The sequence below is a fragment of the Pelobates fuscus genome, chromosome 8, assembly GCF_036172605.1.
Source record: "Pelobates fuscus isolate aPelFus1 chromosome 8, aPelFus1.pri, whole genome shotgun sequence".
Lineage (NCBI taxonomy): Eukaryota > Metazoa > Chordata > Amphibia > Anura > Pelobatidae > Pelobates > Pelobates fuscus.
Genome location: NC_086324.1, coordinates 158,230,424 through 158,250,237, shown reverse-complemented (window position 1 = coordinate 158,250,237; position 19,814 = coordinate 158,230,424). Strand labels below are relative to the sequence as shown.

General features: G+C 44.0%; 2 protein-coding genes across 3 annotated transcripts in view; both read left to right on the top strand.

The window, feature by feature from the left end:
• The first annotated feature begins 1,837 nt into the window (after positions 1–1,837).
• On the top strand, positions 1,838–5,215 carry PGP (phosphoglycolate phosphatase). Of its 2 annotated transcripts, none has more exons than XM_063428963.1 (2): positions 1,838–2,449; positions 3,112–5,215. In XM_063428963.1, the coding sequence occupies exons 1-2, from the start codon at positions 1,855–1,857 to the stop codon at positions 3,435–3,437; spliced, it is 921 nt and encodes a 306-aa protein (XP_063285033.1). In that variant the 5' UTR covers positions 1,838–1,854; the 3' UTR covers positions 3,438–5,215. The 2 variants fall into 2 exon arrangements, with proteins under 2 accessions (XP_063285033.1, XP_063285034.1); XM_063428964.1 differs by having other exon boundaries at positions 1,838–2,453; positions 3,116–5,215.
• A 2,228-nt stretch (positions 5,216–7,443) lies between these two features.
• BRICD5 (BRICHOS domain containing 5) overlaps positions 7,444–19,814 on the top strand; it is a 29,786-nt gene continuing 17,415 nt past the window's right edge. Inside the window, exons 1-3 of the mRNA XM_063429539.1 lie at positions 7,444–7,494; positions 9,491–9,700; positions 12,901–13,041. Coding sequence (XP_063285609.1) covers positions 7,444–7,494; positions 9,491–9,700; positions 12,901–13,041 — 402 coding nt within the window. The remainder of the gene's footprint in view (positions 7,495–9,490; positions 9,701–12,900; positions 13,042–19,814) is intronic.

Genomic DNA, 19,814 nt, shown 5'->3' with positions numbered 1-19,814 from the left:
TGTTTTTATGCCATTTAGAATACTGTTATAAGAAAAAAAGGAGGGTTGCACTCATTCACAAAAATTACCACAGAGTGCACTGAGCATGGGTCAGCAAACCCCATACAATCTACATAAATGAAAACATCTCAGGCAGTCACTGTGATGTGTTCAAGGCAGTTTTTACTGGATCTTGAACACATCACAGTGAGTCCCTGAGATTTTTTCATTTATTTATAATATTGTTGACTTTTCTATGACATCTATTGTTTAAGAGAGCACCTGTTCGCTTTACACCACAGTAGATACTTTTATAGCGCCATCAAGACTCTCCTATTTAAGACAGGACATGCATTGTTTAGCTCGGAAGCAATCAGAATATCTCACTATGACCCACAATGGTACACAAAACCAAAAACATTTTTTAAGGTATAGGTGGCGCTATTACCTGTTTGTCATTAATCAAAGGTAAAATATAATCACCGTGTGCGCTTTTACCTTCTGCACTTAATGACACATGATGGTGTTTGAGAACTTTTCAAGTCATTTACTCTATTTTAAATTTTCCTATAAGAATAATCTGCCTCTCTCTGCAGAAACTCACTTCCAGTCTGGAAGGACAAAAATGTGCCTGCCTTGGTTTGGAAGTATGCCTCCCTCTGAACTACCCAGAAAGCAGCCATTTGTAGGGTCTTAACATTATTCGGCAAGAACCCCAACAAATGAAATGGAGGTGCCTTGGTGGAGAAGTGGGAAGGAAGATATGCTTTCCTGAAGATTTACCTCTGCCATTCGCAATTCATCTTCTAAAAGATGAAGCCACCCAACCAGGAGTCAAATGATCTTTCCTTATATGGGATCCTTCACTAATCTTTTTCCATATTATTGATATGTATATGAAACCAACATACTCTGTAGCGCTGTACAATGTGTACTGACAAACACATATTTTTAACTATACAACATGGGTTTATAGGAAAGGTAGGTGATGAGGGCCTGCTCAAATCAGCTTGAATAAGTCCAGCTAGATAACACAGACTACTAAAAGCACTCTGCAGTCAAAGATAAAAGTTCCCATCATCCATCACATGTAATAGCTAATCAAAAGCAGCAATGGGAAGGTGATCACAGTTTACCCATTTCACACATTTTACCAGAATTCTTTGCTTGCACACATCAAACAGGGTTGAATGTCTCACAATTCCCACTTTGGCAAATAGTAAATGTAAATTGGCAAATAGTAAATCGTAAATGTTTTTTTTTTTTTTCACTAACTGTGCAGAATTCAGAAGGAATTACACATTTTAAGCCAACATAGTCTAAACACTGGAAACAGTATTCCCCCTAATCAGTTTTTCCAAAATTCCTGGTATATTGAGTTCCCCTCAATTGAGAGGGCAATTGTAATCCTGGGAAAGATTAGGAAGGATCAGTGTGCACCATTGTGCAGAATTGATGATAGATAGGTAGATGGTAGGTTTTTGGTTTCCCTATAAAATATAAAAATCATTTTCTAAAATATAGAAAAATGTGTTCCAAAATGCTAAAAAAAAATAAAAAAAATTAACCCAACTAAAATAAATACATTAAAAAAAAATAATTAATAATAATATATATATATATATATATTTAAGCCAGCTAATATAAGGGAGTACCCCTGCCATGCATGGCTACAGTGCGATCTGCCCTTTTAGCATGAATCTTGAGCATGCACCTGTCCAGCTGTTCAGGGACTGCTTATCCTGTTGGTTGCCACATTCCTTGCCAGCCAATCAGAGCGCAGTATGACGTGTGGGAAATACCCTGCCAGCCAATCAGAGCGCAGTATGTCGCTGCCCGTTAGGAGCATGCTGGGTTGCGCCACGCACATTAAACATGGCGGCCTCCAAGTGCACGCGTCTTGGCGGAGAGCTCGCTCGCCGTTTCGTGGCGTCGGTGGACACGGTGCTTTTTGACTGCGATGGCGTCCTGTGGCGGGGTGACGAGGCCGTCCCCGGGGCCCCGGAGCTGGTTAACGAGTTGAAGCTTAGAGGGAAGCGGGTGTTTTACCTGACTAATAACAGCACCAAGACCCGGGCCATGTACGCCGAGAAGCTGGGGCGGCTGGGGTTCGGGGCTGAGCCCAGCGAGGTGTTCGGTACCGCTTACTGCACGGCCGTGTATCTGAGGGACGTGGCCCGGCTGGCAGGGAAGGTGTACCTGATAGGGGGCCAGGCTCTGAGCCAGGAGCTGGGGGCAGCTGGCATCCCTCACCTGGGGCAGGGGCCAGACCCAATCACAGGGGGCTTCAGTGACTGGGCCGGGGTGGACAAGGACCCCCAGGTCAAAGCTGTAGTGGTTGGCTTTGATGAACACTTCAACTACATGAAGCTCAACCGGGCTCTTCAGTATCTACAGGACCCCTCCTGCCTCTTCATTGCCACCAACACTGACACCAGACTGCCCTTGGAGGGGGGCAGGGCTGTCCCAGGTACCTGAATGACAAAACTTTCCAGCAAACCATTATGGTGGGTGGGGGAGGTTAGACTGGAAAAGTACTGAAAGATTAGGGGGGGGAGAGACATTTTTATGCAATTCAAATAATTATTAACCCCTTAAGGACCAAACTTCTGGAATAAACACATGTCATGTGTCCTTAATGGGTTAAAAGGCACACCCCAAGGTCAGTGGGGATGGAGGAAGCGGAGGATTGGGAAAGCAACATTGCTGAAGATTTGGAAAGAGTCATTGCTGAATCTCCATGATGACATCTATAAGGGGGAAGTGTTGCTCTTCCTGTGGTCCCATCCCTGCTACAATTAAATTGTGCCCGTTATATTTTTTTTTTATATAGATGAACGCTTAGAATGTAAAAATTAATGTAAAATTTTAATGCAAAATAGCCAAACTCAAAATCTAACTGTTGGGATTTTTTTTTTTTTTTTTTACAATTTGGCTAAATAAACCGTTTTAGAAAGGCTTGACTTCTTACTTGGGGTCTGCTGTATGCCGCTGTGCAAGGCAGAGCATGAAGCTCTCTTTCTGTTTATAGAGAAGACCTTCTTTTGTCTTCATTTTAATAGGAAAAATAAATATTTTATTTGCATAATTAACGTGTCTTGTTACTAAGCCTTTCTATATTTGCATTCACAGGGACAGGTTGTCTGGTGAGGGCAGTGGAGACTGCAGCCCACCGAAAAGCCCAAGTCATTGGTAAGCCCAATTCCTTCATTTATGACTGTGTGGTTAAGGAATGCGGATTAGAGCCTTCTAGGACCGTGATGGTGGGAGATCGTCTAGACACTGACATCCTGATGGGTTCATCTTGTGGAATCCGCACCCTCCTGACCCTCACTGGGTTCTCCAGCCTGGAAGATGCAAAATCATACCAGAAGAGTGGTTCTGACTCCATGGTTCCTGATTATTATGTGGACTCTGTTGCCGACTTGCTGCCAGCTCTATCTGAGCAGGATCAATAAGCCTGTTTGGCACCGCAGGACTGTCGCTCACCACACTGATAATGCACCATAATTAAATTATGCAAATAATTGTCCTGGAAGAACCCAACGCACCTATCTTCTGTTCTCAGTGCAGCTGTATACTATCTCTACAAGCTATAGCCTGCCATCCATGAACGTTTTCTAAAATGTCAAGAGATTAATTTTATCCTGTTGTCTGACTTAGTATATAATTATTTTATGACTGAGTCCAATACCAAATTGTTTCTTAAATCTATGAATAGTCGGGCCCTTTTTCGCTTCAAATTAATTTATTAGTGGTTCGCACATGCCTAATCAGGTACTCAAAGTTTTAAGAATTATTCAGCCGGTCTTTAAACATAAGCGTTTGTTGGATGGCATGTAGTCATGTTACAATTCCATGTAAAGTACCGGTATCTGAACATGTTACTGACTGAAATCTTAGCAATAATTTAATTTGTATTTTTTTTTGTTAACTGAAATAATTAGCAAACTGTTAAATGTGTAATAATCATATGCATGGGGTTTATAGAACCCCAAAAGCACAATGGTGGGTAGAGGGCCAGTCCCTTCTATTCCTTCACCGTGTGCAGATGGTAAACCAATAAAACAGGTATTCCAAGGACCCAGCAGCAGAGTATTACTAATAACACTCACTGTGCCTTGTGTTGGGGTGGCCCTCCTCTCACACCTCATTGTTGATTCAATTCTGTGTTTACACTCTTAAAGGAACATTACACACACCTGAAGCACTTTAACTTGCTGAAGTGCTTTATATGTGAAGATTTTGTCCTTTCTCTTCCTCTTTTCCCCCTCCATTTTACAAAAATTGCAAATTTTAATAGAAATTTGTACTTTTATAAATTATACTTTTTACTCTCACCTGGCTGTTGGACAACCGGTTTCTTCCTGGTTGTGGAGCTAAACCCATGGCACCTGCTTTGCAAAGACTTCTCATTGAGCTGCACTTGGAAGTTTGATTGGACAGCCACAGAAACACTGGGCGGGGTTAAAAGAGGAAGGCTTACAAATGGAGGTAATTTAGTTTCTCCAATGCCCAGGAGAGGCTTTTAGCCCATCTGCCACATCAAGGCAAACCTCTCAGTCCTACACTAACCTTTCACCTTGCTTCTGGCAAAGATATCTCTAATGAGACCGGAACGGGTTTTCACCCCTACATGCTTATTAACCCCTGATAAGGAACACATGGGATGGGCAGCAGCATTGTAACATAGCTGTGTTATACAAACAGTGAATACAACAAAACAAGTCCTGCGCTCAAACTCCAATCACTCCATACCCCTTTCCGTCTCATTACAGATGTCTTTGCCAGAAGCTCAAGGAAGCAAGGTGAAAGGTTAGTGTAGGACCCACCTGAGAGGTTTCCCTTGACGTGGCAGGTGTGCTAAACTCTCTCATGGCCATTGGAGAAACTAAATTACCTCCCTTTGTTTAAATATACATAGGGATTTGGGAAAAGCGAAGGTAACTTTTTTTTTTTTCTACAGTATGAGTTGCTCTGACCCAGTTTTCTTAAAACCCTGGTTGGAGTAACCCTTTGAATGATATATTTTAACAGCCAGTCTGCTCCAAATGTGTACCACTCCAGAAAACATACCATTGATGTTAATATTCATAAGTATTCGTTAACAAAAAAAGAATAGTTTTGATGCTATAAGTGCTCTATATCTCATTATTGGATTCCCTCCCCCCCACTTTTTTTTGAATAGTTTTTTTATTTGACTTTTCTTTAGCCGTTAATTCTTAGTCTACACATACATACCACATTTTAAATGTTAAAACAGTTTAAATTTACTGTAATGTAACCTATTTATTACATTATACGATTTCCTGGAATGAAACATATTTATTACATTGTACAAACCAGATGTTCTGCAGGTCTGTGTGCACTGAACTATAATATATATATATATAGATAGATATATTGATATAGAGAGAGAGTGAGAATTCTAATTTATACATTTCCAGCATATTCTGTATAGTTATACAATGATGGGCAACATCTCCTGTCTTATATAATCACTTACCAGAATCTAAAGATTTGTATTGATGTCTAATAACAATATCTCAAAATTTGCAGGTTTTTTGCTTTATGTAATGTGCACTATTTTTTCTTTCTTTTCTTTTAATGCAAATTGGCGTAATCAGCACAGAAGCTAAGAGGGTTTCTGTTCCTTATTTTAAACCATTCCCACCAATTTCTTTAATAAATAATGCTGGGAATGTCCATGTCGATGGCTTATTTACTACCTATGGCGGTATTGAACTCCAAGACAATGAAACTGAGTGTAATTATCTCAGCTGCTAATATAAATTTATTGTAGAGTACTGATAAACGTACCTCTGATGTACCCAACATTTCCCCATTTTCTCCTCCTTAACCCCTTAAGGACCAAACTTCTGGAATAAAAGGGAATCATGACGTGTCAGACACGTCATGTGTCCTTAAGGGGTTAAATAATGAAACGGAAAAAGCTCATGGATTTTCTTTTTAAAACCGCTCTGACTGTGACTCTTTAAACTGTTTTGTCCCCAAACTAGGCCTAAGATGCAGTATTTTCACTCCGCTTACAGTTACACTGAAGTCAGTGGATACACTTCATCTCATTGAAGAAGTTCGGATGGTGCATGGAGTCATGGTTCAGTGTTAAATTATTTTTGACCGATTTGATGCAAAATGAGGGTCTGGCCCCTCGCTGCTGCTTGGAATTCCATTTTTACATTAATGCCCAGCTGTAACTCCGATTTAGTCATGCTGCCAGCATAGGGTGAAGCACTGGGCACCAGGGGAACCTCATTTGGTGTTAATCCAATAGACTCTGAGCAGTGGAATGATGCTAGAGTGTCCCTTTAATGAAATACAATTTAATTTAATAAAACTGTTGGCCAAATCCAAGTTTGTTTTACTTGAAGAGAAAATCTGAGATATTTATAAATGTTTAACTATATCTTCTATTTTCCTGTGCGTTTTTTTTTTTGGTTTTTTTTTAACCGAGAGCTTGAAGTTTACTGTACGTTGTTTACATTGTGCAGTGTTTTCCTGCACACGTTTACACAGGAAGTGCTTGTGAAAGCAAGTGCAACAAAAAACTGGGTCCCCCAGACAGCGATATAAATTGAAATAAAATCCTTTCTTTCAAGGGAATGAAATTATTACATAAACGCATGTCAGTGTTAAAACATTGTATCAAAGGTTTTATCTATATTTTAGTTAATGTTTTCGTCTAATCTGATATGCCTAGATTGCAAGCTAATGGTCCCCTCTAGTAAGCAGGGGTTCCATTTGGAATGCCAACTGCGATGATCGTTTATTACCAGCCCTGCCTGCTTATCGCTACTGTTCAGATGCTTACTGACTTTACTGAATGGCTTACAGTGGAGACTCATTGACTTCATGGGGGGGTCCATGCCAACATTCGAACTAGATTAGCCCAATGATTTTAAGGTGATGTCTAGTGGCTCCTAATTTGTATTGAAGTAGGCATAATGACATATGTAATCTCTTTATAGCGGAAATATCAACTGGTATAAGGAGAGAGACACCTTATAATCCACGTGCCATCAATCACAATCCACGGCATTGTTTGGTCTTCTCTCCTATGTCTGTGTGACTTTAACTAAACTGTGGACTGAAATAAATAAAGCCGTATAGGCCAAAATTGTACTATTTTCCCGAAATGAGCTAAATTTCCTTAAGCATCGCTTTCAATTCACCCCTCATTCCCTGTTTAGTAAATTAGCGCATATACCCCAAACTGTTTGGGGCATTAATAAAATAGATGTTACCAATGGTAATTCTTTGTAAGAACTACCTTGTGATTATAGTTACTGGCTTCTGTACGAAATCTAATCTGAAAAAAATAAAAAGTTATTGTTTGTTCAAAATGTTGACATTTATTTGAGAGGGAAAGGGGGTTAAAGGACTTCTCTATTTTAATGCGGCTCTCTTACGTTTTGGAGTATTTCCATTTTGCTTGGACTGACGATGGTGGCTTTTTATCACTTGGTGTGCAGTGGGCACAGAGTGCAGGGAAAGGTGAGTTTTACTTATCTGAATCTGTTCCTCTAGGCTGCAGCCACCATCATCTTCTGTGGGATTCTCTACAGCTTCTGGCTCTTCAAGGAGCTGTTGTCAGTGCTGTACTCTTGTGCATGTGCTTGAGCTTAGCATTGAGGTTCATGGACGAACCCGCGAGACTGCAGGAGCCTCCATACACAACGCCTTTTCTCCGTAGCGGTCACTTTTGACGGCTGGGAGTTGACAGCAGTAGCTCTGTTTTATTGTCAACCACAGGGAAAAGACACAAGACAAAGTAGTCCCTTATGTTCTCTTTTGTCTGCGTTTTATGAACATTTAATACAGATTTTATCTGGTTAACTAGTTATGTGTAGAACAATGAAAGGTCAGTGCTACCATAACCACTACAGATCATTTAGTGGTAATTGTGCCTTCAATACGCTCAGCATATCATTGCATGAAAAGTTGGATGGATTCACACTAGATGATACAGATGCATTATCAGTGCATCTGCTGATGGCCCGGAGTTCTGGGGGTGCCCTGTTTTTGTCAAAATGGTTTGGGGGTGGTTCCTATAGGTTTATGGCACCATAACTACTACAATGAGCTTTAATGGCAAAGGTCTTTAGTGTTTTTTGCTTTTTTTTTATTAATATAAATCACTCACGGCTTCAGCAGCAAAAATGAACACAACACAAAACAGAATAAAAAGCAAATCAACTTCCTTTTCACCCAGCAGTCTTTCACTAACTAAAGCTTGAAAGATATCAAATCTCTTTTATTCTACTCTCTTACTATCGCCATATTATTTTTACTGAAACGTTATAACTATAATGTTTAAATATTTACCTGTATTGTACCTGTTTATATAGTTATTAATAATGTAGCTGCTAGAATTTTTTTAATTCATGTTTTTTTTTTTTTTTTTTTTTTTTAATATTCCATTGAATCCATTGAATAAAACAAATGCTTGCTTTACCCATCCCCTCTCTTTCTACTTTTTTGGTCCTTGTAACATAAAGTACCTAACGGTGCTCCTATTTCCATGCATGTGTAGGGTCTTCTATCCACAAAACCTAACAGGATAAAAAGCTGTGTGTTGTAGTGGTTATGGTGCCAGGAGCGCCCTGGAGCCAACCCATTGTTTAGAACAGTTTGACTTTTTACCTAGGGTTTGCCAGGCACCGTTCCTCGCCCCCACTATTTCCGAAAGAAACTCTCTATCTGTGCTAAGCGCGGCTGTGCAGGGCTTAGCTCATTGGCTGAGAGCAATCAACTGATAACCTCAGACAATGATTTAGCCCTGCACTCTTATCTTAGAGATAATGGAAGCTCCTAAGTAGGAACTTCTTGCTTTCAGTCAGAAGTAGTGATGGTGGGGAGTGGACTCGGTGGACACCAGGTAAGAAGTCAAACCATTCTAAAGTAGTTTAATATCTTATGATGGGTGGTACCTGGACACCCCGGCACCATAACCACTAAAGTGAGCTGTAGTGAATCTGGTGCTTGAAACGTTCCTATAACCCTTGCAGGAGTGGGTTAGTAATGTCTAAAAGTTCAGCTTAGTTCCTGGAGTGTGCAGAAGCATCCACTCGAGCAGCCTGGTGTGGGCACCAGAAGGAGTCGTTCAGTGCTAAACTGTTCAAAATTATAAATGTGTCCTCAAATTGAGGGGGGGGGGGGGTCCTCTGTTGGTTCAGTGGCAATAACCGTGATGAATGAAAAGCTGAACTTGATGGATTTGAGTATTTTTTTTCTGCCTATTTTACTATGTAACATCGGTGTCCTGATTGTCTTCATTTTGTTAAGTGACACGGGGTATGGAGTGACAGGTTTCATGGAAGGGCTGTATTCTTTGTGATTTGTTGGAATTCCTGCACATGGTTCCCTTTCCAGTTAGTCAGAGCTAGACCCTTTTCTCTTCTTCGTACAAAGCCCAGGTCTGTCTTTCCATCTCACTAGCACCAGATCTAAGGAGAACTTTTTTTTTCTACTTTTTTTTGTCCTCCCACAGACCTGCAATTGTTTCATTCCTTGTTCTCGGGTTTCCTGGCTCAGGTGGAGACTGACTGGAAAGGTTGGGTACAGTGTTGCCCTCACATGGGGCGATGATGGATGCGTCCTTCATCCTGCGCTGTTCCTAGACCATGAAGAGTCTGCACATTACAAGCATTTACTGCGACCGGGACTGATGCACAGTATGGAGGGGAGCAGAGACCTAATGGTAAGAAAGTAGTTCTGGCACTGGAGGGGGAACATGCAAACTCTTATCTAGAAACCTAGGTGAGATCCAATGCTCCGGCTGCTGGGAACAGTGATTCACATGATATTTAGCTGCAGGGATTCTAGCTCGGGGAAAATCTGCTGAACTGTTTTATGTTGGATTCTAAAACTAATCTGGTCCTTACTAACAATAAGATAATTGGACATTCCTCAGGCTTACAGCCTGACCTGGACATCTACAAGGTGTCCAATTAACTTATTGTAAGCAGCAAAATGTGCTCACTCAACCCCTAACTGTCCCAAGCAAACTGGGGCTGGCTGGGTTGGTGAGAGTTGTATTTCAGACTCACATTTGTTACATTTTGAGTTCGGTACTCCTTGACTCAGCCTTGATTTACAAGAAACACCAAAAAGGGACTTAGACTAATTTTATTTACAGGTATTTAATTAATTCTTTACTAAACTATAATTGCAAAAATACTTAGAATTGCGAGGCAGGCGGTCCACCACTTATTTAAAGCTTTTTAAGTGAATATTACATTTCTCCCACCTAGTACCATGATCTCTTAGCCCTCAGCAAGGATGCAACAGGTGGCACAGATGTAAAAATTGTATTTGTATTTTTTTGGTTTTTTATTTTTTGCATTGTGTGGCACATATCACCATGCACATATCACCATGGGGAGACAATTGGATATTTTAAATGAAATGTCCAAAACCACCCAACTGGTTAGGTTCTTAAACTGTTTGCTTCCAACAGACTTAGATTAGCAAGTGCATGGTTGCTTCCATTAGCCTTGGATTAGAAAGTGGTGAATGCCATGTGTGTTTTCATTAACTTTCAACTAAATGGCTGTACATGGAGTGCATGGTTTGAATAGTATTGGAATAGAATATTAAGCAGGTAGTGATTCCTTTCAGTAGCACTGGATTGGAAAATGGTGCATACAGCGCTTACTTCTTGGAGCCTTGGATTAGAAAGTGGCACAGTGTTTGCTTCATTAGCCCAAGGTTAGAAAGTGGTCGCATGGAGATTTATCAAAGTGTCAACAACACTTTTGCAATTTTTTTGCCAAATTTTGGATGCAATTTATTAAATCTGTTACTTCTTTAGTACTTTGCACCCTAACCATAATTTTTGAAAATATGCAATTTTTACAAAACATTTTTAAATCTTTCCATCTTTTTTTTTCCCCATCAGAAAACTGTTGTTTGATTTCTTCTTTCGGTGGTCTTCTGAAATGGAAATTTCTGCAGAAACTGATGGAATTAACTATATAAAAAAACAAAACGTAATTTTTAAAATTAGCTATTTGAGCACCCCTCCACAGCTCTGGGCGAACATGAAGGGACAGAGTTTCTTCCGACCGGTGTGGCCAAAGGCACCCATCTGTCCAGCCTTATACTAGCTCTGTCCCTGGGAGGGTGTGGGGTCCTGGGAGGGTGTGGGGTCCTGGGAGGATGCCCTGCCCAAAGTCCTTCATAATACAAGTTCTCTCCGTACATTTGGTGCAGAGGTGTAGTTAGGATCTCCTCTGTCAATTCATATAAACAGTTTCTCATTGTAGAAATACATCTGTTTATGTCACAGCCTTGTGCTGTCCATCAGCACGGCAAGTTTCCATCAGCACGGCAAAATTCTGATGTTATGGTAATGCAGAACACATCAGCATAACACTGCTGTTAATAACTGCTCCATTTGTAATGAATCCATTTGTGTAAGGTTAGGTGGAAAGTTAAGGAAAGGTTAGGGGATGTTTAATTGATTGGCATCATTAGCGGACCGGGGTAGTTGGGTTTAAAGTGCTCTTAGTGATGGGGGTTGCCAGCCAGATGCTGTGGATTGTAACTCACATGATTCTTAGCCAAGCACAGCTATACTGAGTACACTGCTGTACCTTCCATCATTACAGTCCCAGATACAGCACACTACCCAGGGCTATTATAAACGGTGATAATATTACACTTCTCTTTTTTAAAATTAATTCTTATAGTTTCTCTAATTGATGGAGACATTTGAGGGCTGGTATTTGACAAATGCTACCGGAAAACCTGCATGCATAACAGTGAATCAGAGAGACTCTGGCAGGGGATAACATGCTATGTATCTCAAAATGTGCGTGCTATTGTGTTCTACTATTCTAACTGCAATATTTATTTATTTTTAAATACTTGTTTCAGGTTTAAAACATTTTCGAACAATTTAACACTAAATAAGAGTCCCTGGCTACCCACAGCCGGCCGCTTCTGGAGGCGTGGCTAAGGCAGAGATTACACACTTCCTTGTAGTCATACCTTTCATACCATCAGTTGGAGCTCTGATAGGATAAAAGCAGTCAGCTGACACTCTCAGCCAATCACAGATGCCCATTGATGCCCAGGCTAATACTTCTTCGTTAAACCAAGCAACACAAGGGATGGGCTACTGGGGACTGTCGTTTAGCATTAAAACATAAAACCTTTAAAAACTGTTTAATGCTGAATTATGTTATGGCACCATAGAATTTCAGACACTATAACCTGTTTAATGAGATGAAGCAGATAATAATAATAATAGCATGAAGCAGACATTAGCTGGTATGTAAAAAGTGAATGAACAAATACGTGTTTTCTCAATACAGAAACTGTTAATATTTATGGGTCAAGAAGATTTCAAAGGTTTAAGGGGCACTCTAAATACCCCAGTAGCTACAGCATATTGTGGTGGTTATGGTGCAACGAGTTCTTGGTTGCATACATCTGGTTAATGACAAATAGTTTGTGAGTGGTTTGACAATGATCAGGACTCTTCCAGTAGCAAATGGTCTGCAGTAGCTGAGCATCTGGACTTTACGTTCCGGGTGAGTCTTGTTTCTTTTCAAACCCCTGGAAAAACTGTTTAAAAAAAATCTGGACGGACTTTTTGAGACCCACCTGCCCACCCATTCATAAATCCAATTATCCATCCATCAGTTCATTTGTCCGTCCATCTATCCATCTATTCATCGCCATCTGATTTTGGTGTACAACAGAATGCTTGTTAGGAGAATGGTTGTATTTGGATACATTGTGTCTTTTACACCTGCCTTTGCTCTACCGTCTGTCTGTTTATTTGTTGATGAATCTATCTGTGTGTCTGTCTGTTTATGTCAATTATAGAAGTAAATAGTATTTTTTATATATGTTCATTGATGCCTAATACTAGTTCTAAGCTTTCTTCAGCCCCCCACAGAAAGAAGACCCACTGAGAGATCTAAAGCGCCCTCGCGAATCTTCTGGGGTTTCCTGGCCGCAGCGTTGCTCTTCTCTATTGTGGGAATCTGTGTTGTTGGTATCCTGGGCTGGAAGGACAATAAAACAAAGGTGCTTAGTCTAACTCTGAAATCAGATAACACTAGGTCGAACAAGTCTGTCTCATGTACGTGGTAAAGGGCGCGGCAAAGTAAAGATTTAATCCATGCACTGCCAAAAAGGCTTGGTCACTTCAAATTCCATGGTGCGGCTTAACCCCTGTGTTAAAACATTGAGCAGACAGCTGGCATTCCAAAGGTTGAGCTAAAATTGGACACCAAAGGGGTAGAAACAATAAATATTAAAACATGGTTAGTTATTTGTGGCAAGAATTTCATTTTGAGTTTTGTGCTCTTAATGACCAGATAATAAATCTCCGTCATATCATCCCCTTTTTTCCAAAGAGTATATACTTAAGTTTTACATTATAAATTCAGCCCATACCGCCCTGTGTAATTTCCCCTTTACTCCACCGCAATATTTATTTATTTTTTAGCCTTCGGAGAGAGAAGAATATTTATCCTAGGATTTTATTCTGTCCCTCCGCATAGTTGCAGAGGCAGATATAGATTAAAGTGCCTTTTGGGAAGAGAGATAGATTGATTCCATAAATTGTACCAATTAGATGAACATTAATTTCTGCATATATGTCTCTTGTCGATATTATACATATATTATATCATATATTATGATCTGGATGAATATAGCGACGACCTGATATGAGTATGGAACAATCATTTAAAATTGGTGGTATCGTATATTTTGGTATCGTCAATTACATTTTTTATCGAGTGGACATAAATTGAACCCAGGTAATATATCATGCATGGTGTAGACATCAGACAGAGAAACACTACGCGTAGGAGTCTTCCATACAAAGTTAACAGGCACTCTTTTTTTGACAGACACACGGTTTAAGTAAAAAAAACTGAAACAAAATGACACATGCTTTGTACGTTTTTGTAGAACAGTTGTGGGAAAGACCCCTGGGAGACCCATACTAAGCAGACACAACAAAAAGTGTATCGGGGCGTGGTTACGGCTCTGACCAAGATGGCCGCATAGAGAGACAGCTCCGCTCCACCGGACCCTGACAAGCCGCCTTCTAAGCGTTTAACTCAGCCAAATGGGTCGCACTAAGCGCCCGGAGCAACCCCAGACCCCCAGGAATCTCCAACAGGGCCCCCTGGACGGCTACCTGCTCCCGCAGCCGGGAGCCAGCGGAGAGACGGGAAGCCCCAAAATGGCGCCGACCACCCCGCCGGGGTCAGGCGGCACCGCCCTAGAGAGGATTGAGGATAGGCTGGAGAGCCTGACCGCATCTATGGCCACAAAAGACGACCTAAAGTCACTTACCTCCGCCATCCAAGACACCCTCAGGGCTGAAATAGCGGGGATCCGCTCCGAGGTCACATCCCATGCAGGCCGTATCGCACGGACGGAGGAGGCAATTGAGGCCCTCACAGCACGCCAGACGTCTGCCGACACGGCAATTGCCCGCCAGGGCTCTATGCTCCTATCAGCGAGGAGACACCTCGAGGACCTGGACAACAGAGGTCGGAGGTGTAATATTCGCATCCGGGGGGTGCCTGAGGCTGAGGGTACGGATGAGAATGTGGTGGACATACTCACTGAGCTCTTCCAGACTATCCTGCAACCAACATCGCCGGAGCATATTGAGTTCGAAAGGGCACATAGAATTGCGAGACCCAGATCCCTGGAAGACGGTCCGAGGGATCTCATATGCTGCCTACATTCCTTCCCCATTAAAGACAACATTATGAAGAAGGCCAGGGATAGACCGACGTGGCCCTATAGAGGGGCACAGGTTGCCCTATACAACGACTTGTCCCCACTCACGCTAGAGGCCCGGCGGGCCCTCCGCCCTGTGACAGCAGCGCTAAGAGACAACAACATATCCTACAAGTGGGGGTTCCCCTTCGCTTTGCTGACCAGGCACCGCAACAACTGGATATCTATCCGCTGGCCTGAAGATGTCCCGAGATTCATGGATGACCTGGGCCTTCCAACTCCTACCGTTCCCAACTGGATCCTGGGACCAACGGCTCCTATGTCGAGACCGCAAAGAGCATCCCGGCGGAGAGACGCCCGCTCCCCTTCTGCTCGGCCTGCAATACGACGTAGGAACCCGGCATCCCCTGAAGAATGAATACCGATCTGCCGGGATGGGAGCCGGCGCCCCGAGGCCCTAACCCGGGTGCCCCACCGACCTGTCCCCCGGACTTCACCTGTAGCTGCTGCCATCTACCCCCACAGTTCGTTTGGGCCTTGACGGGACGGAGCACGCCTACAGGTATGGTGAGCCGCATTTGGGCGGGGAATGGGGGGGTCTGTGGACTCGGGGCATGGCCCTGCGGGCCTCTTCGGGTGACTCTCTCTGCGGCTGCCCTACCACCTTTCTCACCTTGGGGGAGGCTTCTCTTCAGGGACCTGGGCACGCATGGTTTTTTTTTGGGGGGGGGGGACCCTTTGGGCGAGGGAGCAGACATCCACCGCATTGACTCGTGCCCTGAACTGCACACCGAAATTCCTGGCCTCCGCTCAGTCAAGCTGATGAGTCCTTGTATGTATACAATATAAGGAGGGAGAAGTGAAAGGGCAAAGGGAAGGAAAGGGGAGAATATTTATTTCAGTCTACTTTATTTTATTTTATTTATTATTATTATTTTATTGGTATTATATTTTACTTCATATCACCTAATTACGCAAGTATCAGCATGTACCTATATGTAGGGGGTGTGGGGTGGGGGACACATATGTGGGTTAAATATGCAATTGCTGTCATGCCTCTACTTCCTGATTGGTGTATTACTGGGATGTGCTGGGTGTGACACTGACTGGAGACGTAGTTTTACGGTATCCCGCTACCACCCACCGCCCCCTATCGCTGACCGGGAGGGAACTCAAAGACACGCCTATAGGGAAAGGTGGTAACGATGTCTAGACCGGGGGAGCCCTCCACCCCCCCCTTTTTCTTTTCCTTTCCCCCCCCCCCCCTTTTTTTATTATTTATTTATTTATTTATTTATTTTTTCTCTCTCTCCTTCCCCTACCGACCACATACGACTTGGACGACAACGGGGTTGTGCCGGAACCCGGCTGGCTGAGGGGCGGGTTTGGAGACACCGGGGGTCAATGTTGATACACTGTTATATTCTGTCTTTTTTTCTTTTTTTTTTAAGCTGTTGCACTCCTCTTGTTAATGTATATTTCATGGCCCAAACACCGAATCTGTGACACTGACTAGCACTCCCATGAGAGAGAGCAGACTTTTCCCTCCGGGTGGATAGACTGGTGGAGCCACCGTTGCCCGTGAGTGGCGCTCTGAACCCCCGTCCCACTAGTACGAAGTCACATGACTAAATACATAGACAGGGAAGATGTTCAGACGACGACTGGGAAGGTACCCCCCCGTCCGGGGGATTCGAAGGGGACACTGGGGGTCTGAGACGTAGACAATAGCCAATATACAATCCATTTATACCACCCCCGACGCTCCTGAGACACTATGACCGCCCTCCACACACAGACCGATCTGTCTGGCTTGACAATAGCTCTAGGGGGTCCGGTGGGGCGGACGAACCCACTGTTAGGTAAATCAATTCTCTTGGGCAGAGCCTGACGCGCATTCCCCACACCACACACTCGTGCTACGAGTTGGGCAACTGGGCTGTGGTTGCTCTCGCCTTCTGGGCTGGAACCAAGGCGAGGTACCACTAGCACTGGTTGCAGCACGAGACCTACCATTAATATCACTCTATACGGGGTTACACTCGAGATACCTACAATCCCGGAGTGACCACCAGGGACACAAGTTTCCATTTTTTGTCACACTAGAGGGACGCTGACAGGCTACGATTCCCGGGCACCTGGACCCTGATCTCGAACCCTAGAGCCTTTGCTACCTGCCTCTCATCCCTTTTACTTATCTCTTCCCCACTCTACCTCCTCTTCCCTTCCTACGGTGATCTGTGTCGAGCTTGGCTACTCTACCGGTTGCCCCCTGGGATCGCGGGCTCTCTGGGACATCGGTGAACTAGGGTAGCACCGATAACACGCTACGGGTATGGCTTACCAAAATACACCCCTGAGGGTACTCACGCAGAATTGTAGGGGCCTCAACATACCTGAACGCAGGACTCACCTCCTGAGGGAACTGCAGAAAAAACACGTAACAGTGGCCATGATCCAGGAAACCCACTTTAAAGAGGGCGCAATGCCCCAGCTAAAAAATAGACACTATCCGAACAATTTTTTCTCTAACCATTCGACGGCCCACAAAGCTGGCACGGCCATAATACTAGCCGCTGAGCTCGAATTTAAGGAACTCGAACGTACTCAAGACTCCCAAGGTCGATACCTCTTTTTAAAAGGGGTCATAGCAGATAAGATATACACACTGGCCAACATCTACGCTCCCAACCGACGCCAAGCCCCTTTTCTCCGGAATGCCTTACACATTCTGGAGGACTTTACAGACGGCATCCTAATTGTGGGGGGAGACTTCAATGTCCCCCTAGACCCAATGCTGGATTCCTCTTCGGGACACAGTTGCATCCCACAGAGCAGTATCCGATCTATACGCAGATCACTGGAGGACCTGAGATTGGTTGATTGCTGGAGGACGCTTAACCCTTCGGTGAAGGATTATACCTACTATTCCGCCCTTCACAATCGCTACTCGCGCATTGACTATCTCTTCATAACACAAGAAGGTCTCTCCCGTCTACTTAGGTCAGACATAGACCCTGCCACATGGTCGGATCACAGCTCGGTCTGGATGGAATTGGAGTCTCCCCTGTTCCGCCCATCGTCCTGGACCTGGAGACTCAATGAGGCTCTACTACTGGATCCCGCCACTACAGATCAAATAAACCAGGAGTTGGAACTTTACTTTCGCGAAAACAATGTACCTGAAACGTCACCAATATCTGTGTGGGAAGCCCACAAAAGTGTCATCCGCGGCTCTTTCATCCGCATCGCGTCACAAAAGCGAAAAGCAACCATGGCCGAGATGACCGACTTATACCGGAAGATAACTTCACTGGAAAGCCGACACAAACGGTCACAGCTGAACGAAGTCTATGGGGAACTGATGGAACACAGGAGAAAACTTAGGGACCTCATCGCACGAAAACATCTTCGCACCTTACAGCGTACAAAAGGGTTTTACTACGCCCACGCTAATAAGGGGGGGAAATACCTGGCTAGGCTGCTAAAGGGCCCCATGCCCCGCAGGCAAATACGGAAACTCAGACTGGCCTCAGGCGAGGTGACCCCCTTTCCGCAGAAGATAGCTGATGAGTTCCGGACTTTCTACCAGAATCTTTACAACCTGCGTCCTCCCCTTCGGACGACACGAGACGAAAGCCGACGCACGCAAATATCGGACTATTTAATCAACACAGTCACCAACAAGATTGACCAGGATTCAGCATCCGTGCTGGATGCACCGATTAGCTTGGAAGAGCTGACGGCGGCCCTCAAAATATCCAAATCAGGCAAAGCCCCGGGCCCGGATGGCTTCTCGACTGGCTATTATAAGAACTACTCCAACCTCCTGCTGCCATGGCTGACTAAAGCGATTAATGCGGTGGGTGAAGGAGGGAGCCTGGGCGCGGAATCCTTAGCGGCGACCATTACAGTTTTGCTCAAGCCAGGAAAGGACCCTCTGCTCTGCGGAAGTTATCGTCCCATCTCCTTGTTAAACACAGATGCCAAATTGTTTACGAAGGTCATAGCAAGCAGACTTAACCACCTCCTACCGGACCTGATCCACGTAGACCAGACAGGCTTCATCCCGGGACGAGAGGCTAGGGATAGCACACTGAGGCTATTCTCCATCCAACAACACGCCAGGATGACGAAGGCCCAACTACTCCTGTTATCGACTGATGCCGAAAAGGCATTTGATAGGGTCGACTGGACGTACATGATGGCCACTTTACAACAGATGGGATGTGGGCAGAGGTTCCTCACGTGGATATCAGCCCTCTATAGTAAACCGCATGCAACTGTAAGAGTCAACGGGTCTACGACTGCTGCCTTTGGGATTGGCAATGGCACCCGGCAGGGCTGCCCTCTCTCGCCACTTCTGTTCGCAATGACATTGGAACCGCTCCTCCAGGCGATTCGCTTAAACCCGAACATACAAGGATATGAGTGGCAAGACACACACCATAAGGTAGCCGCTTACGCGGATGACCTCATGTTCTTCGTTAGGAACCCGAGGACAACGCTACCTTGCCTACTCGCAGAATTCGACACATTTGGTAAGATCTCGGGCTTCAGACTTAATCTCTCCAAATGTGAGGTCCTGAATATCACGATCCCTACGGAAGACTACAAATCACTTGATTCGCAGTTCCCATTCCGGTGGTGCTATGGCAAAATGAAGTACCTGGGGGTCTGGGTGGCCACAGCACTGGACGACACTTATCAAATCAACTTTGTTCCCCTCTTGAAGTCAATAGCGGCCGATCTGAATAGATGGTCACACCCGCACATAACATGGCACGGCAGAGTAGCTGTACTAAAAATGAATATCTTACCGAGAGTTCTCTACCTCATGCAAACAATTCCTCTGGCCATACCGAGCACCTTCTTCTCCTCACTGAAAACGGCGATAATTAAATTTGTGTGGCGCGGAGGCCGTTCCAGAATCCGTCACGACATACTTTGCCGGCCGCGGAACCACGGGGGACTGGCACTCCCGGACATCAAGAAGTATCACCAAGCCACGATATTACAGCGGATACTGGACTGGCACCTAGACCCTTCGTCGAAACAATGGGTAGCGCTGGATAAAGGCCTACTCGGACCAT

What these genes read in the sequence shown, in the direction of transcription:
- PGP (XM_063428963.1), top strand. Translation starts at nt 1,855, where the DNA reads ATGGCGGCCTCCAAGTGCACGCGTCTTGGCGGAGAGCTCGCTCGCCGT. An exon ending in GGGGGGCAGGGCTGTCCCAG is followed by an intron (nt 2,450 to 3,111) that starts GTACCTGAATGA and finishes TTGCATTCACAG; the next exon opens with GGACAGGTTGTCTGGTGAGG.